The sequence below is a fragment of the Podarcis filfolensis genome (assembly GCF_964270895.1).
Source record: "Podarcis filfolensis genome assembly, chromosome: 5".
Taxonomy (NCBI): domain Eukaryota; kingdom Metazoa; phylum Chordata; class Lepidosauria; order Squamata; family Lacertidae; genus Podarcis; species Podarcis filfolensis.
The window spans coordinates 25,827,850-25,845,320 of record NC_139608.1 but is presented as its reverse complement, the minus strand read 5'-3'; the positions used below and the strand labels follow the sequence as shown (position 1 = coordinate 25,845,320).

Sequence of the window (17,471 nt, the reverse complement as noted above, 5' to 3'; positions counted from 1 at the left end):
CTGAACTTGTGTGTGCATGTACATACATATATGTACACAAACATTATTTTTCTGTAATAAAAGATCCATTTTAATGTTAAAGAACTTAACTTTGTTCTCAATCTACATAACTAGACCAACTTCATTAACTAATTTACAAATGTAACTGTTCAGTTACCACCTAAAGTACTTACATTATTGTGAATGAAGAGGGTAATTTTTTCCTTTGCATAGTCCAGAGTCAACAATCTGTCTAGAAACTTAGGCAGGAAAGGAGTTGGTTGTTCAATGAAAACACCAATTGTTACTGTTGGAGTCTCCTAAGAAATAAAGTGCACAAAAATAAAAGAAAACCACAAGAAGCTTTTACTTTAAAGTTTAAAACAGTATGAACAATCTTACATTTAACCAAAATGATCCATATTATATATCTTGGGAAATAACCTCCACTTTTACACAAGTTATAACTCTGAATACACTTTTAATTGCTGTTTTGAGATACTAATAGCTGAAATGAAAAGATACACTAAGAATCCATGAAATTCCTCCTGAAATAAGTGAGCAAAATGCTGTCTGAGAAATTAGTAAGTTTGATGCTGCATTCCTATACCCATATTCCTGAAAACAAGCAGATGTTCTACCACTGAGCTATGGCCCTTCTCAGGCTGTATATAAGTGTATTAATGATGTAATCAGAATATATAATATAATAACTAAGGGGTAGAGTGTGAAGGATGGGGTGGGAAAACTCACTGAGAATTTTGAACAATGGAAGTAGTTTCCTGGAGTTCTAAAGTTCTTATGGGATCAGGTTTTTTTCCTGAAGACTATGGTAGCCTGCCAAAGTAGCTGACCCAGATGGCATTCAGGAGTTATCTTACCCCTGACACTGATGGAAGAACTGCTGCCAGAAATTACAGTGGACTGCAAACGTATAGCCAATAAGCTTAACAATCCAATTAGCCAGTAAGAATCCTGACGGTTGCATATGTAGTGTAAGATTTGATGATGTCTATGAAATGTCAGCTAGCAGTTGTTTCTCTTTGAGTGAGTGCAAAAAAGCTTTGTCAGCTATTTCCCCCCAAAATGATACTTTGAATCATGACTAGCTGTCAGTGCCAGGAAAAACATTTCGTATATTATCTGAATCAATGAAGACCAAGAATGTACTGTAACCTGCACAAACATGTGCCAAAAAGACAAAAAAAATATGTTTCTACCGCTGTACCAGACACTTTATATAAACATCTGGAAACTGTGAAGCATTAAGTGATTCAGACCAAAACTAAATATGGGCATGAAGGGCCTGGAAGAAAACTGTGAAGATGAGGGAAAGGTAGGTGGTAGCAGGATGGGAAAGGTTGATAAAAGCAAGGAGGGAGAAGCTGGAGCAACAGTCCAGGTGCACAAGGAGATAGACAATGCCATGACGATCAATATGTAGCTCAACATTGAAAGAATTCAGCCGCATTCAACAAATACTTACATCAAGTGTGGCGAAGTCTAATAAATCTGTGTCACAGGCACCACATCCAGTTTCACGGGTCCAGCCATTAGGGATATAATTTCCAAAGTAATTGAGATTAAGCTACAATTGGGAGGTGGGGGAAAAAACAGCCCTAATTAATTCAGCAGTATAATAAAATCTTGTTTCTGTACCTTTCAATTAAAGGTCAGTTCCACAAGGCTCTGCTGTCATGCTCACTCAACTTAAATGAGTGGAAACCAGGGGTGAAACAGAATGCGATAATTCTGCCCTACTGCCACTGTCAACTAATCCTCAGTAGGCTGCTAGTATCCCAGTATCATTAAATAAAAAACTTAGCTGAAACAAAGTCACCGTCACTCACTTTGGTTGGGCCGTTTCCATGGAGAGTGACTGGCAAAGTGTCATACAGTGAATTTCTCACTCTGGCTCTTCCATCTTCAAATTTCAGGAGCACTTCATCTGCAGCCCACCAGGAAGTTAAAGATACATCATCTGTAGTTTACTCAAACAAGACTCTCACAGCATTCTTTGCATTTCCCTGAGCATCCATTTTTTTTAAAAAAAAAAGATCTCCACATTTCCTGTCATTTCAGCCTACAATCCACAGGCTGTTAATTTCTACGTTCACTAGGAACATTTCCAGTTGCCAAATAAGAACCACAATATTTTGTTTGTTTGTTTTAAATATCATTATTATTCCTATCCCAAGATCATATTTATGACAATGGGACCTTCTGCTTCCTCAGAGGAACTGGGTGACTATTTCCCAACACTTGTTGTAAGTCAGGGCCTGTCCAGATACAATCTTTCCCCCTCAGGGCTGTTCTGGAAACAGTGGAGGCAGACTTTCTTCTGCCACCTCTCTCCCTCTCCTTTGCCTACTTCTATTGTGGGGAGAAAAAAGCTGGGATATCTTTCTAGGTTTTATTTTTCTGGGATGAGGAGTGATCCCAATGTTCAAATAACTACATGATCTTCCAGTTGGTCAGTCAGTTCTCCCACTGGGAAGCCAATGAAAGACTACATAAGCCAGGGGGCCTGTAACCAATCTCCACTTGATGTTAATTCCATATGAAGTATAAATGTACAGAAAGCCCCTTGGATGTATTGTATTATATAATAGGTAATGCAGAAATGGCAAGGAAGAAATCTGAGAGGCATATCCTTCATCACTCAATAGACACTTCAGAATACATACCAACTGCTCCATTGAGATTCTGGAAAATGTTGCACTTGTGATCCAACGTGATATTAATGCGTTCCTAAAATGTAAGTATATAAAATATGCTAAATGAGGCATTATAAAATCAAGGACAGTACAGTGGTACCTCAGGTTAAGTACTTAATTCGTTCTGGAGGTCCGTACTTAACCTGAAACTGTTCTTAACCTGAAGCACCACTTTAGCTAATGGGGCTTCCTGCTGCTGCCATGCTGCCGGAGCACAATTTCTGTTCTCATCTTGAAGCAAAGTTCTTAACCTGAAGCAATATTTCTGGGTTAACGGAGTCTGTAACCTGAAGCGTATGTAACCCAAGGTACCACTCTACAAACAGAATTCTAACCATCTTGACAAATGTAAACTATCTGCAAACATGACTGGATATTTTTGCTGACAATTCATTTTAATATCCTTAATTCTTATGCCAGATGTTTCCCAATTCCTCATATATCTTCATAGTTCAGCGTGTCATACAGATCTGTCCCTCGTCAAGAACATACAATTCATTTAGCCAATGGTTTCTATCATCCTACAAACAAAGGCTTGCTTTCTGTTTTGTAAGCCAAGCAAATTAAGTTCATGACTTCTCAAAGAATGATGAGTCAGCGGTATAGGAGAAGAGCTGCCAATTGACACTAATACATTAACAGCTTGAAATAAAGAAAATTTGGAAATATACCAGGATATATACAGAACAATTTGGGTGACTTCAGATGTTGCTGCTATACATATTGACTTTCTTGTTTGTGCCTTGCTTTGAAAAAAGAGAACGAGCAGCAAACCATGTTCTTCAAAGGGACCACTGCAATAGAATTCTCACCCAAAGATCTGCTAAAATCTCCACTAAAATCAATACAACACCCATGTAATACTGGAATTGTGCAGGAGTTTATTTCCTGGATGTCCAAAAGTTCTTAGACAGACTACCTCTAATTTAGGCGGATGACAGCATGAAACTAAACACATCGAACCTACAACAAAATGTTACAGTGAGGGGTCTTCTTGTCCAGGTTCCTATTGACCAGGTCCTTTTCTAGAATACTCCCATATGCAACCCCCCACATAATCTGCCCACATTCCACCTGGCCACTGAACATGCACAGTCATCATTGGAAAAAAGAATTCCATTCCAATGAAAAATCTTGAAATTTTGGTGTTCCAAAATTTTCCAAAACCCTGCATCCAAACCCTCTTGTTTGTAGATGCCATTTGAGCCAATATAGGATATTTATAGAAGATAGAATCATTCTTTCAAGTGACCTAAACATAGCCAGAATTTTAGCTTGGTTCATCACTCATTTTTCACAATTGTGTGCAAAGCTGATGTACTCCAGGAGTCATAAAAATGATTCATAAAGTGGTTCAACATACCCTCTTTAATTGGTCGATATAGATTTTTGTATAAAAAAGCTGATCGTCATCGTTATCTTGGAGGTTCCATTGTTGCACAATACTGTTTACAGCTGGAGAATATCCAATAAATCCTGAAAGAGACCATAGATTGAACTAAATAAAGACATCACTGTTTCCACTTTAAAATGAGCTGCCTGCACCAAACATCTAACTTCAGGAAGTCCCAGTAGATGAAACTAGATAAAGTTTTCCCATCCATTTATGACCAGAGACTTGTCTTAGTACAATTTCCCTGAATCTCTGTGCAAGTAAAATCCTCAATGATACACTGGGCAATAGATATCAGTTATAATATAGACATGGAAGCATGGGAACAATTGTGGAATATGGATATAAAATTTACAGCACGTAAATGATATAAAAATGATATAACATTGGTATCTAACACTGAGTAACCTAACAAAAATGTATAAATCTAAATCAAACAAGTGTTGGAAAGAAGGTTCTTTTTATCATATGTCTTATAGTAAGGTTAAAGCATACTGGGAAATGATATATAATGAATTGAAAAGGATGTTCAAAATAACCTTTGTAAAAAAAACACCACCACCAGAAGCTTTCCTTTTGGGAACTATAGAGACAGAACTACCTACCGTATTTTTTGCCCTATAGGACACACTTTTTCCCCTCCAAAAATGATGGGGAAATGTGTGTGCGTCCTATGGGGCGAATGCAGGCTTTTGCTGAAGCCTGGAGAGCAAGAGGAATCAGTGCGCACCGACCCCTCTCGCTCTCCAGGCTTCGCGCAGCTCTCCACAAGCCATGGGAGCCCACTCCGGGCTCCCGCAGCTTGTGGAGAGTTGCCTGCATGCTAAAGCCTAGGTGCGCTGAGCTCAGTGCGCCCAGGCTTCAAGCTTCGCGGAGTTCTCCACAAGCCGTGGGAGCCCGGCGCCGGGCTCCCACGGCTTGCGGAGAGTTGCCTGTTCTGGGGACTGGGGTCGGGGGAAGCTCGGGCTTCCCCCGCCCCAGCCCCGCACCTGGGGGGGAAATAATTTTTTTCCCCTTTATTTCCCCCCCCCACAAAAACTAGGTGTGCCTTATGGGACGGTGCGTCCTATAGGGCGAAAAATACGGTAAATATATGTATGCTACCATACTATATGTGTGCTACTACAGCGGCAAGAATGCTACTCGCCCCAAATGGAAAGAAGCAGAAGTCCCAGAAAAGGAAGAATGGATACAAAAACGTATGGAATATGCAGAAATGGCAAAACTTACTGGTAGAATAAGAAATCCAGATAGCAAACTTTTTATAAAAGAATGGAAATGGTTTATTGAATATTTACAGATAAACTGCAAGCAGATAAAAACATTGGCAGGATTAATGTAATAACCTGCAGTTTCATAAGAGTATCCATTTAAAGTAGATAATCAAATGAGCAAATTAAATGTAGTTGGATATGCAGAAGGTATTAAAAAATAATTTAAGGAACCACAGAAAGAGAGGGAAGGAAGTCAAACTTGAAATGTTAAAATGATTGTAAAATTAATGAAATATATAAATTTGAAAATATAAATAAATTAAAAAGAAGAAGAAAAAGAAGAAGTGGTGTGGAATATGTGGTCTTCCAGATAATGTTAGGCTTCAACTCCCATTATCTCCAGCCAGCATGTCCCATGGAGTCAGGAGTGATGTGAGTTCTAGTCCAACATGACATGGAGAGCTTTAAGAATGGCATCAAAGTGTGAGAGTAAGTCAGAGTTCATTAGCTGCTAGATAAGTCCTGCCCTGGAGAAATAGAAAACAACTAGTTTTCAAAGTGGGTGGATATGTGGAATATAGAATCACAGAATTGTAGAGCTGGAAGGTACACAAAGAACATCTAGTCCAACCTCCTGCAATGCAGGAATCTTTTTGCCCAATGTGGGATTCAAACCCATGACCCAGAGCATCATGCTCTACCAACTGAACTCTGGGCTGGGCAGCTGCCACAGACTCTCCAGAAACAGTAGGAACGCCATCAGCACTAAAGAAGATGTTTTGTCAACCGTTTTTGAAGTTTCATTATGATCAAGCATTAAATAAATATTGCGAAATAAATCAAACAGTTTTTACGAAACTACCTACCTCCTGCATTAAGGTACCGTTTTCCACTGCGAACAACAGGGTACTTGTCTGCTAGTCGTTTATCAGGCCATATCAATCCATCTGCTGCAAACACTACCTTGTGATTAGCTTGCTGGAACTTCTTTAACAACTCTTCAGGTCCCCCAGCAAATATAACATCATAGCTGAAGTTTGGAGGAATAAAAAGATGAGCATTAAGGGCATTTCTAGGCTTAACATAGACATTCAAAACAGGAGTGAGTGAGTGTGTACACACACACACACACAGAGAGAGAGAGAGAGAGAGAGAGAGAGAGAGAGAGAGACTTAGAATAAATCTCATTTTCAAAAAGTTATTTCATGTGCATATTTTATTATTTAGAAAAGATGATGCATGCAACCTCAAAGAGATGCATACAATTCATTTACTCCGAAAATCTGGCTAATTGTCACCATACCATTCACTTGGGCTGCATTCATACTGCAGTTTATTCCATTTTCTTGACATGTTATTTTGTGCATTATATTTGAGCTTTTCACACAACATAAAATGTACTTCCAGAAAACTAATTTTCTCGTCATGTATCACTTCCCAGAATACCCTCACTGGATGCCCTTTTTTCAGCTCTTCCTTTCACCACCACACAACAAAACCAGTTTGCTTCGACTTACATAGGGCACACTGAAGTATGCAAATCTAGTTTCCTGTAGTGAGCACAGATGAGCCTCCACAAGAAGCAACATATTGGGATATAAATAATAAAATTATTATTGCTACTACTACCTATACACTACACCAGGAATAGCCAATGTGGTGCGCGCTCTCTCTCTCTCATTAATCCTTGCCAGCTTCACCAATAGTCAGGGTCCTTGGAAGTTGTAGCACAACAACATGTGGAGAACACCAGCTGTTTGTCTATGCCCTAAAAAGTAACAGCCAACTATTACCTCAGTCCTCTAGATGAGGTTTAGGACAATCACAAGGACAATCAGAAAGAACCAATTAGAAGCCATTTTTCTTCTTCAAAGTTTGTTTTAAATTAAGTGAGCTTTGTACTCTAGAAACTGGTTTCTATTCAAAAGATATGGTGAAGTGGAAAAATAAAAATAGGCCAAATTATCTGTGTTCTCCACACCTGTACTTGACAAGTCCTGAGAAACATTTGTGGTCTTGTCTCAGAAACAGTAAGGTTTTTATTATTATTATTTTAAAACATTCGTTTTCTTGTAAGAATGCCTTGTAAATCTAGAAGACGGCAATAGGCAGCTGCAACAAATTTAGGAGAGCCATCCCTGTGTGCCTCTTTCCAAATTTTATGAAGGAACTTTTAAGAACCGATAAGCAAAATCATTCTAACAGAATGTTCTTTCACAATCATTTTAACCTCAGGAGTCAGCATAACAGTCACTAATGTGATTAAGCTTAGCCCCAAACTTTTCCATCCATTTAACGATATTGTTTTGTTTTTACATATTTGTCTTAAATTCAGGAGTGGGAAAGCATTATTTTCTGTTGAGGGCAGCATCTTCTTTCTGCTAAGGCAATGTGGCCCTCAACAGAAAAGGCCAAAGCCAGTAGTGGGTGAGGCCAGAGTCGGAAGTGGGCAGGTCCACTCTTTCTCCTTCTCTGCCCCCTGCCACTTCCCCCCATTTTCTTTCTAACAGCCACTTCTCTCCCTTCCTTGTCTCGCTCCCTCCCACTCTTCCACCTTCCTTCCTTGTCAAGGAAAGTACAAACTATTCTGGTCAGAGGTTGAAACTAATCACTTGCAGAGAGCTATTGAAATTATGCAAAGCCTCAGGACTTCAGGTTCCCCACCCCTGTCTTAAAGCAATAGCTGCTAGGTTGATTTTATTAATACAGTGGTACCTCTGGTTAAGAACTTAATTTGTTCTGGAGGTCTGTTCTTAACCTGAAACTGTTCTTAACCTGAAGCACCACTTTAGCTAATGGGGCCTCGCGCTGCCACCGCGCTGCCACTGTGCAATTTCTGTTCTCATCCTGAAGCAAAGTTCTTAACCTGAGGTAATATTTCTGGGTTACTGGAGTCTGTAACCTGAAGCATATGTAACCTGAAGCATATGTAACCTGAGGTACCACTGTATAAGAGGGCCCTTCATACATTCACCCTCCAACTTCTGAATGGGGATGGCGATAGAGTGTGTAGAGTTTATCAGGCTCATTCCTTCTCTCGTGCGTGTTTTGTACACAAATGAGGTGCCTGAAAGGGGCTAGTGCAGGCTTCCTCAACCTCGGCCCTTGAGATGTTTTTGGCCTACAACTCCCATGATCCCTAGCTAGCAGGCCCAGTGGCCAGGGATGATGGGAATTGTAGTCCCAAAACATCTGGAGGGCCAAGGCTGAGGAAGCCTGGGCTAGTGTTTGGTTTTTTGTTTTGTTTTTTGTATCAGATTGCTTGCTCTTTAAGTGCCTGCATAAAACACCACTGCCTTGTGAGTGATTACAAATTCCCAAATCTGTCTGCTCTATCATGGTTGTACTTTTACACACCAGTTCCAAACATCAGTAATAATATCCACAGTTCACAAACAGTTTTTCAGAGACTGAGGCTCACTGCTGATTCCTCTGCAGAAATAGATTGTTTAGGATGTAACATGCTGAATGTTGTACCGCATGATATCACAAACTATGGTATTTTTGCTGATGCTGCTGAGATTTTACAACTAACTGGAGACATATATTTGAGAAGCAATGTTTTAGCAGTGCAGCATTCAGTATATACAAAGCATTACTATGGTCCTTTGACAAGGAGTGATACCAATACAAAAGGGCAGCAGAGTGCAAAATGGGCTGCTTTCATTAAGGTGGTTTATAACAATCACTTGTTGTGTTCTTCCTTTGCCAATGCATGTTCTCTGGAAGAAAACCGATATGTTGGCTTTGGCATGCCAACTTTCAGTAGAACAAGGTTATTATAGACGCTACCGCAGGTCTTAAGACACAGGGCTCTGTCACAACACACGCGGTTTGCAAAAAGAAACCCCTGCTTTCTGTATAAAACCATGAAAAGGGCTAACAATGAATGAGCCCCTGTTGGAATCATTGCACTGCAAATTCATTAACTCAAGGAGGCCTTTGTCTAGGAACCGGAGCAATTATTGACTTGATTCCACTCAGGCAAATCTCTATTCAGCCATCACCATGCCCTTTTCATCCAATGCCTACCTTCTTTGCAAACACAGTTAATAAAACTGACTAGTCAATAAAACACAGACTACTTGCCTCTCTGAAAGTTACTTAGCTCAGTCATTACATCCAATGCTACTGGATTACATGTTCAGCTGCACCTATTTTAATGGCCTTTGGAAAGCTTAAGAGAACAGAATTGCTCTTTTGGATTTCAATAACACTGTTTTACAGCTTGGTGTTACATGTGTGCCTCTGCACTCTCTTATTACAGCCCCCCCCTCCAAAAAAAAAATCGTTCCAGCTTGTCTCTAGTTCTCCCTATGCAGCACTTCAAATATTTTCTGGACACACGGATCCATTACCAGGGAATAAAGAAGACTTATGCCTCCTTTCATTTTCCTCTCCCCGACCACAAGCTTGCCAAACTGTATTCCCCTGCATCTGGTAATTCAGCAGTCCAAGATCTTGGCTGCCTCTATCCTTCCCCTCCTTGACTCCCCAGCTCCCTTTCTCCTCCAGTCTCTCTCCAGAGAGTGACTACCACAAATGCATAAGCTGTAGAGGTCCTTGTCATTTGGCAGTTTTAAACCACATGAGGGGAAGAAAAAGAAGGCCTGTTCTTTTCGTTCTTTTTGCAGTCATGAAATGTGCACTCAAACAGGTTTCCTCTCTACTAAACTTTCAAACGTAATCTGTTCCAGAAGACCATTCGACTTCTGAAACATTTGAAAACCGAGGCACAAAGGACAGTCTGCAAATTTACAGAGAAAATTGAGAAAAATACAATGCCCGTTCGACTTCCAAGACGCATTCGAAAACGGAAACATTTACTTCTGGGTTTTTGGGGTTCGAGTTCTGAAATGTTCGTCAACAGAGACTTTAGAAAACTGAGGTACCACTGTACACTATTCTTCATTTTATGTTCTGCTTGTCATCTTCTCCACAACCCTATATTTTCTTGCTGCTGCCACACCTTGGTTTCCTCCATCATCAGCCTGGTGCTTGCCAGATGTTTTGCACTGTAACTCCCATCAGCCCCAGTCAGCATGGCCACTGGTTACAGACTATGAGAGTTGGAAACCAAAACATCTGAAGGACACAAGGTGAGCTTTCCTTTTTTGCTTTCTTCTATATAGACTTCCCAGACAGCTAGTCCAACAGAGGCAAGAGAAGGAAACCTCATCCATGGGGCCAACTCAGCCTAGAGAGGGAGAGACCTATACTTTCTAGGACAGCAACTAATAATAATAATAATAATAATAATTCATTTATATCCCACCCTCCCCAGCCAAAGCCGGGCTCAGTAAAATAATACAGCATTCTAAAATCAATTCATTATAAAATTATATAAAAGTGCTGGCAATGTTTGTGGAATCCACAACCAGCTCTGATGGTAGAGAAGGAGCCAGGAAGCATTCCTCCAGGAAATGGGACATTCTAGGCATCACAAAGAAAAACAATGCCTCTTCAATGGGGCTTTCCCAAGAACAGGAGTGGAGGACTGAGCAAGAAAAGAATTTGAAATGAGCATGTCACATTATGTTTAAAGACAGGTTATGTGAAAAACAGCAGGCACAGGATCATGGTCTGGCTGCATTTCAGTGACAGAAGCTTTACAGCAGCGTCAGGTAGAACTTTGCATTGCAAAATATTATTTTTTCTCCTCATACTACGAGATTGCTTTTTTAAATTATGAAGTCCTCTTACTTTTTGTTAACTCCTTTTATGTTTAAGCTGGAAGCATTGCCCAGCTGCATAAAAGGATGATGTCACTGTACCAAAGTAGGTAGAGTTACATTTCAGACATCTGTGAGCTACATATGCAAGTTATGTTTGTCCTTTGGCTACAACTGCATGTTATTCTGATTCTGTCTAGTTCTGGCCAAGCTCTCTCTCCTGGGGGCGGGGGGTGGGGGACATTGAACTGCCACTGGAGGAATAGAAACACTCCAGCAGCACTTAGGAAAGGCTTAAGGGCCCTACTTCTCCTTGGCAATGCTACAGCACCTGAGGGCCATTAACACAGTGCTGATCGAACAAGTCCAACAACATCTAAGTGAGCAGAGCATTCAAGGAGACAGAACCAAGGCAAGACAGCAAGGCTGTGGGGTGTGGGGTCCTTCCACCAGACATTATGCTTGGCTATAAATCTGCTTACTATAGAATCAGATGGTGATGGGTTCAAAAGAGGAGGGGGGACCTTGGATCACAGAACAAGGGGCCTATGTCTGAACATCTGTGCCTTACATTTAAAGGACTGTTATACCACTGTGACAGTCATGGCTCCCCTGAAAGTCTAATGTGGCCTGAAAAGAACAAAGAAAAGCAATGTGATGTGGGCAGGGGTATCAGACTAGACCCAAGGAAACCCTCATTTGAATGGCTAGTAAAGGTAAAGGGACCCCTGACCATTAGGTCCAGTCGTGACCGACTCTGGGGTTGCGGCGCTTATCTCGCTTTATTGGCTGAGGGAGCCGGCGTTTGTCCGCAGACAGCTTCTGGGTCATGTGGCCAGCATGACTAAGCCGCTTCTGGCGAACCAGAGCAGCACACGGAAACACCGTTTACCTTCCTGCTGGAGCGGTACCTATTTATCTACTTGCACTTTGACGTGCTTTCGAACTGCTAGGTTGGCAGGAGCAGGGACCGAGCAATGGGAGCTCACCCCGTCGCGGGGATTCGAACCACTGACCTTCTGATCGGCAAGTACTAGGCTCTGTGGTTTACCCCACAGCGCCACCCGCGTCCCTTCCTCATTTGAATGGCTACTCAACCACAAAGCCTAACTTGGGCAAGTCACTATTTTTTCCCCCTAACCTGTCTAACGAGGTAGTTTTGAAGTGGGTGAAGGTACCCAAGCACGCAGCCTTCTGCTTTTGGAGAAAACTGGGATAAAAATCTGATAGTCAGGTGCAGAATTGGGCCTGTAGGAAATGTATAATATGATCCTTCAGAAGGTTTACAACTGTTGAAGCAGATAAATGCTTAGCAAAACATAGCAGACCTAAAAAAATGTCCCAAGGAGCATTAGCATTCTCTGAAGAGTTGAAAGATATAAAGAAATTGAATACAGTGGTTCCTCTGGTTACAAAGTTAATTCATTATGGAGGTCCATTCTTAACCTGAAACCGTTCTAAACCTGAGGTACCACTTTAGCTAATGGGGCCTCCTGCTGCTGCCGTGTGATTTCTGTTCTCATCCTGAGGTAAAGTTCTTAACCCGAGGTACTACCTCCGGGTTAGCGGAGTCTGTAACCCGAAGTGTTTGTAACCCGAGGCACCACTGTACTGTAAATGCAAGGTATTTCCTGAAGGGTGGGGGAAACCAAAAATTCATTCCAATCAGGTCAAAGATGTACTGTATAATGAAGCCCTGTAAGAGCAATGTGTGAAGAAAAGTTTTTCAGGGTTACCTAATCTGAATTAAAACCACTGGCAGCATGACAGTAGTGGATCATATAAAAAAGCCACACTGGCCATGGTAAAGTTCCACTGCCAAAGGAATGCCTTGCTCAGAAGTTATGATTTGGCAATGTATTTTCTGGGCTTTACGCTTTCTTTTTTAAAAAAGAAATCCTTTGTTGGTAGGAGAAGAGCGAAGCTTAGCTAGCAAAACAATATTGATTTCACTCATAGACTTGAAGCATGATATTTTAGTTTGAAAATCTATCCTTCCTTCAGCTGCGATACTGGTGTCATCTGCAAACTCAGGAACACGTTTCTGAAATGGTGTACTTGAAGTCCTTTATACAGAGCCATACTGTCAGAATTCACTACTGTAGTGGAATAAATTATTGCTGTAGCCGGTCTCCATTTCCCTGACAGGACTGAAACCTGTGTGAAAATGCACAGAAGCCTTTTACATAGAAAGATAAAGCTTTTAACAGTTTCCCCTGCTATTTTATTGTATATCACCATGAAACGATTATAGAGATGAACAACAACAGCAGCAACAATCTCCACACTTAGGTTTTAAATGCTGTGAATCAGGGATGAGAAATTCAGCACCTGGTATTGAAAAGTCTTGTCTAGATTGGTGCCTCAAAATGTTATTGCACTGCAACTCCCATTGCCCTTGAGCTTTTGCTTTCCTGGCTGATGTGAGCTGGAGTCCACAATATCTGGAGTGTAACAGGTTACCCATCCCTGCTGGAAACCATAGCAAGCTATTTTTCACAGAAAAACAACAACAACAACACCTTCTCTGAAGGCGAAGGTATGTTCAAGACAGAGGACACTGACTTTTGCACTGCATCTGCACACATTGGATTGATCCAGAGCATGGTATAAAGTTATGCCATTCTTTGCTGAATTTATTGTGCTCTTGGTGCCTCAAATCAGCGGATTTGAGGCACCAAGAGGACAATAAATTCAGCACAGAATGGCATAACTTTATAGAATATATTAAAGATCACTAGAAACATTTAAAAACATTAGCAGGATTGATATAGCACTTGTGATTTAAAACGATAAAGGATAAAAATGGAAATGTAATAAGTTTGATAAATGCAATTAGATGCGGCAAAAAAGGAAGGAAAATTTTGGGAGCTATGGGAGGGGTAGAAAGAAGTACAGGGGTTCAGGGAATCCCATAAATGTATTGACATGCATTATGGTTTTAATGTAAACAAGTGTCTGTGTGTGTAAAAAAATGTTGTTTGAAAATTTGAAAATAAAAATTAAAAAGAAAAAAAGAATGCTGATTTGAGATTTGGGACACATACATATATATTTATACATATACAGAATTACATATACATATATACATGTACAGAATTACATACATAATTCTATAGAGAGAGAGAGAATTCAGTGTTATTTCTGTCTCTATAGCAAGGAAGCTGACATCCCATCATTCAAGTATACAAGGCTACATTGATTATTTGCTTCAGAATCAAAGTCAGAAATAATTGATCCATTGATTTATTATAATGTATACCCTGCCTTTGGTTGCTCCAAAATATACTTAAAATAGCATCTCTTGCTTAAAAACAGAACAGAAAATAAAGCACAAGAAAGAATATAAATTGGCAGGTGGGTGCCAAGTGAGCCTCTCTGGAGAATATGTTCTAGAGTAGAGGCACAATCAAGGAAAAGGCCTTTCCCTGGTAACTACCTCCCCCACTCCCATAATAATAATAATAATAATAATAATAATAATAATAATAATAATTTATTATTTGTACCCCGCCCATCTGGCTGGGTTTCCCCAGCCACTCTGGGCGGCTTCCATAGAAAACCAAAAATACACTAAAATATCACAGATTAAAAACTTCCCTGAACAGGGCTGCCTTAAGATGTCTTCTGAATGTCAGGTAGTTATTTATCGCTTTGACATCCGATGGGAGGGCGTTCCACAGGGCAGGCGCCACTACCGAGAAGGCCCTCTGCCTGGTTCCCTGTAGCTTTGCTTCTCGCAATGAGGGAACCGCCAGAAGGCCCTCGCCGCTGGACCTCAGCATCCGAGCAGAACGATGGGGGTGGAGACGCTCCTTCAGGTATACTGGGCCGAGGCCGTTTAGGGCTTTAAAGGTCAACACCAGCACTTTGAATTGTGCTCGGAAACGTACTGGGAGCCAATGTAGGTCTTTCAAGACCGGTGTTATGTGGTCTCGGCGGCCGCCCCCAGTCACCAGTCTAGCTGCCGCATTCTGGATTAGTTGTAGTTTCCGAGTCACCTTCAAAGGTAGCCCCACGTAGAGCGCATTGCAGTAGTCCAAGCGGGAGATAACCAGAGCATGCACCACTCTGGCGAGACAGTCCGCGGGCAGGTAGGGTCTCAGCCTGCGTACCAGGTGGAGTTGGTAGACAGCTGCCCTGGACACAGAATTGACCTGCGCCTCCATGGACAGCTGTGAGTCCAAAATGACTCCTAGGCTGCGCACCTGGTCCTTCAGGGGCACAGTTACCCTATTCAGGACCAGGGTGTCCTCCACACCAGCCCGCCCCCTGTCCCACAAAAACAGTACTTCTGTCTTGTCAGGATTCAACCTCAATCCATTAGCCGCCATCCATCCTCCAACTGCCTCCAGGCACTCACACAGGACCTTCACCGCCTTCACTGGTTCTGATTTGAAAGAGAGGTAGAGCTGGGTATCATCTGCATATTGATGGACACCCAGTCCAAACCCCCTGATGATCTCTCCCAGTGGCTTCATATAGATGTTAAAAAGCATGGGGGAGAGGACGGAACCCTGAGGCACCCCACAAGTGAGGGCCCAGGGGTCTGAGCACTCATCCCCCACCACCACTTTCTGAACACGGCCCAGGAGGAAGGAGCGAAACCACTGCATAACAGTGCCCCCAGCTCCCAGCCCCTCTAGACGGTCCAGAAGGATGTTATGGTCGATTGTATCAAAGGCCGCTGAGAGATCCAGCAGAACTAGGAAACAACTCTCACCTTTGTCCCTAGCTCGCCGGAGATCATCAACCAGCGCGACCAAGGCAGTTTCAGTCCCATGATGAGGCCTGAATCCTCCCATATGATTACAGGGGAAATGGTCTCTCATGTAGATCTCAGAAAGCTTAAACACATGGGAAAATAGGTAGCTATTACACAGGTAAGGTTGACTGACATGCTGTGTTTTTCGTAGAGGCAAATAATCTTGCTGCAAAAGAAAGCTGGAACAGAAAGCTGCTGATTAACAAGGGGTAAGGGGGGAAAGGCAAAAGCTCGTCTTTTGCTCCAAGCCGAACGGCAGGTATTTAGGAACTTTGCAGGGAAGGAAGCCTATTAAGTAAGCTGTATAATGTTACCCAGTGGGTTCATGAAGACTCCCACTGTTTTGCTTTTCCCCAAAGTTTGGCAGAAGAAATGTGAAAAGTGTGCCTTGGAGTTTCTCCAGCTCTCAACAAAAAATATAAAATGAATAAATGAAAATGGCTGGCTTGTGCTCCAGACAACCCTCCATTCAAGCTGGCTAACCCCAGAGTTGGACCTAAAGCACAGAGTGAAACAGGGGATGCTCTGAGAGGAGAAAGTGCAGCTCAGAGCTGCATTTTCCCTTTTTGCAAAGTTGTAGCAGGAACTTTCAGTCAGTGGCAGGAACCAGATGCTCTCTAGAGTATGATCTCCCAGACAACATTTTTCCACCACAAGACGGAATGACCTCATGTTATTTCTTTGCTTTTCTGTGTCCCAGAGTGGCAGCATATTAAGGCATTCAGACAACTTTTGAAGTGGTAACAGTAGCGGCCATATGACAGAGTGGAAGGGCTTAAATATTTAAAGTATGTTTACAAATTCTAATTCCAGATTTGTTATCAGTTATAAATAGCTATATCAACCATGGGGTTTAATAGCTTTGAAATTCTGCCTGTTCCAAAGTGGCCAAAGTGAGTATTTTTCCTATCATGAAAACATTTGTCTCATGGCAAAACACAATTTACCAGGCCATAGTTTTTGTGTCATGAACTACCGTATTTTTCGCACCATAGGGCGCACCGGACCATAGGGCGCACCCAGTTTTTTGGGGGGGAAATAAAGGGGAAAAATTATTTCCCCCCCAGGCGCGAGGCTGGGGCGGGGAAAGCTCGAGCTTCCCCCGACCCCAGCCCCCAAACAGGCAGCTCTCTGCAAGCCGTGGGAGCGCTCCCACTGCTTGCGGAGAGGTCCGCGAAGCCTGGGCGTGCTGATCTCAGCGCGTGCAGGCTTCGGCATGCTGGCAACTCTCTGCAAGCAGCGGGACCGCTCCCGCTGTTTGCGGAGAGGTCCGCGAAGCCTGGGCGCGCTGATCTCAGCGCGCGCAGGCTTCGGCATGCTGGCAACTCTCTGCAAGCAGCGGGACCGCTCCCGCTGTTTGCGGAGAGGTCCGCGAAGCCTGGGCGCGCTGATCTCAGCGCGCGCAGGCTTCGGCTTGCTGGCAACTCTCCGCAAGCAGCGGGAGCGCTCCCGCTGTTTGCGGAGAGGTCCGCGAAGCCTGGGCGCGCTGATCTCAGCGCGCGCAGGCTTCGGCTTGCTGGCAACTCTCCGCAAGCAGCGGGAGCGCTCCCGCTGTTTGCGGAGAGGTCCGCGAAGCCTGGGTGCGCTGATCTCAGCGCGCGCAGGCTTCGGCATGCAGGCAACTCTCTGCAAGCAGCGGGACCGCTCCCGCTGTTTGCGGAGAGGTCCGCGAAGCCTGGGCGCGCTGATCTCAGCGCGCGCAGGCTTCGGCATGCAGGCAACTCTCCGCAA

General features: G+C 42.7%; 1 protein-coding gene and 1 long non-coding RNA gene across 3 annotated transcripts in view; one reads left to right on the top strand and one right to left on the bottom strand.

Annotated features, from left to right (window-relative positions):
- The window catches only part of PLOD2 (procollagen-lysine,2-oxoglutarate 5-dioxygenase 2), a 62,628-nt gene that overhangs the window by 20,000 nt on the left and 25,157 nt on the right, over window positions 1–17,471 (bottom strand). For both annotated transcript variants that reach the window (XM_083613246.1, XM_083613247.1), the window contains exons 4-9: window positions 6,170–6,333; window positions 4,060–4,172; window positions 2,667–2,730; window positions 1,830–1,927; window positions 1,466–1,567; window positions 174–299 (exon numbers count right to left, since the gene is read on the bottom strand). In XM_083613246.1, the coding sequence (XP_083469372.1) occupies window positions 174–299; window positions 1,466–1,567; window positions 1,830–1,927; window positions 2,667–2,730; window positions 4,060–4,172; window positions 6,170–6,333 (667 nt within the window). The remainder of the gene's footprint in view (window positions 1–173; window positions 300–1,465; window positions 1,568–1,829; window positions 1,928–2,666; window positions 2,731–4,059; window positions 4,173–6,169; window positions 6,334–17,471) is intronic.
- The window catches only part of LOC310762520, a 555,902-nt gene that overhangs the window by 525,097 nt on the left and 13,334 nt on the right, over window positions 1–17,471 (top strand). The window lies entirely within an intron of this gene.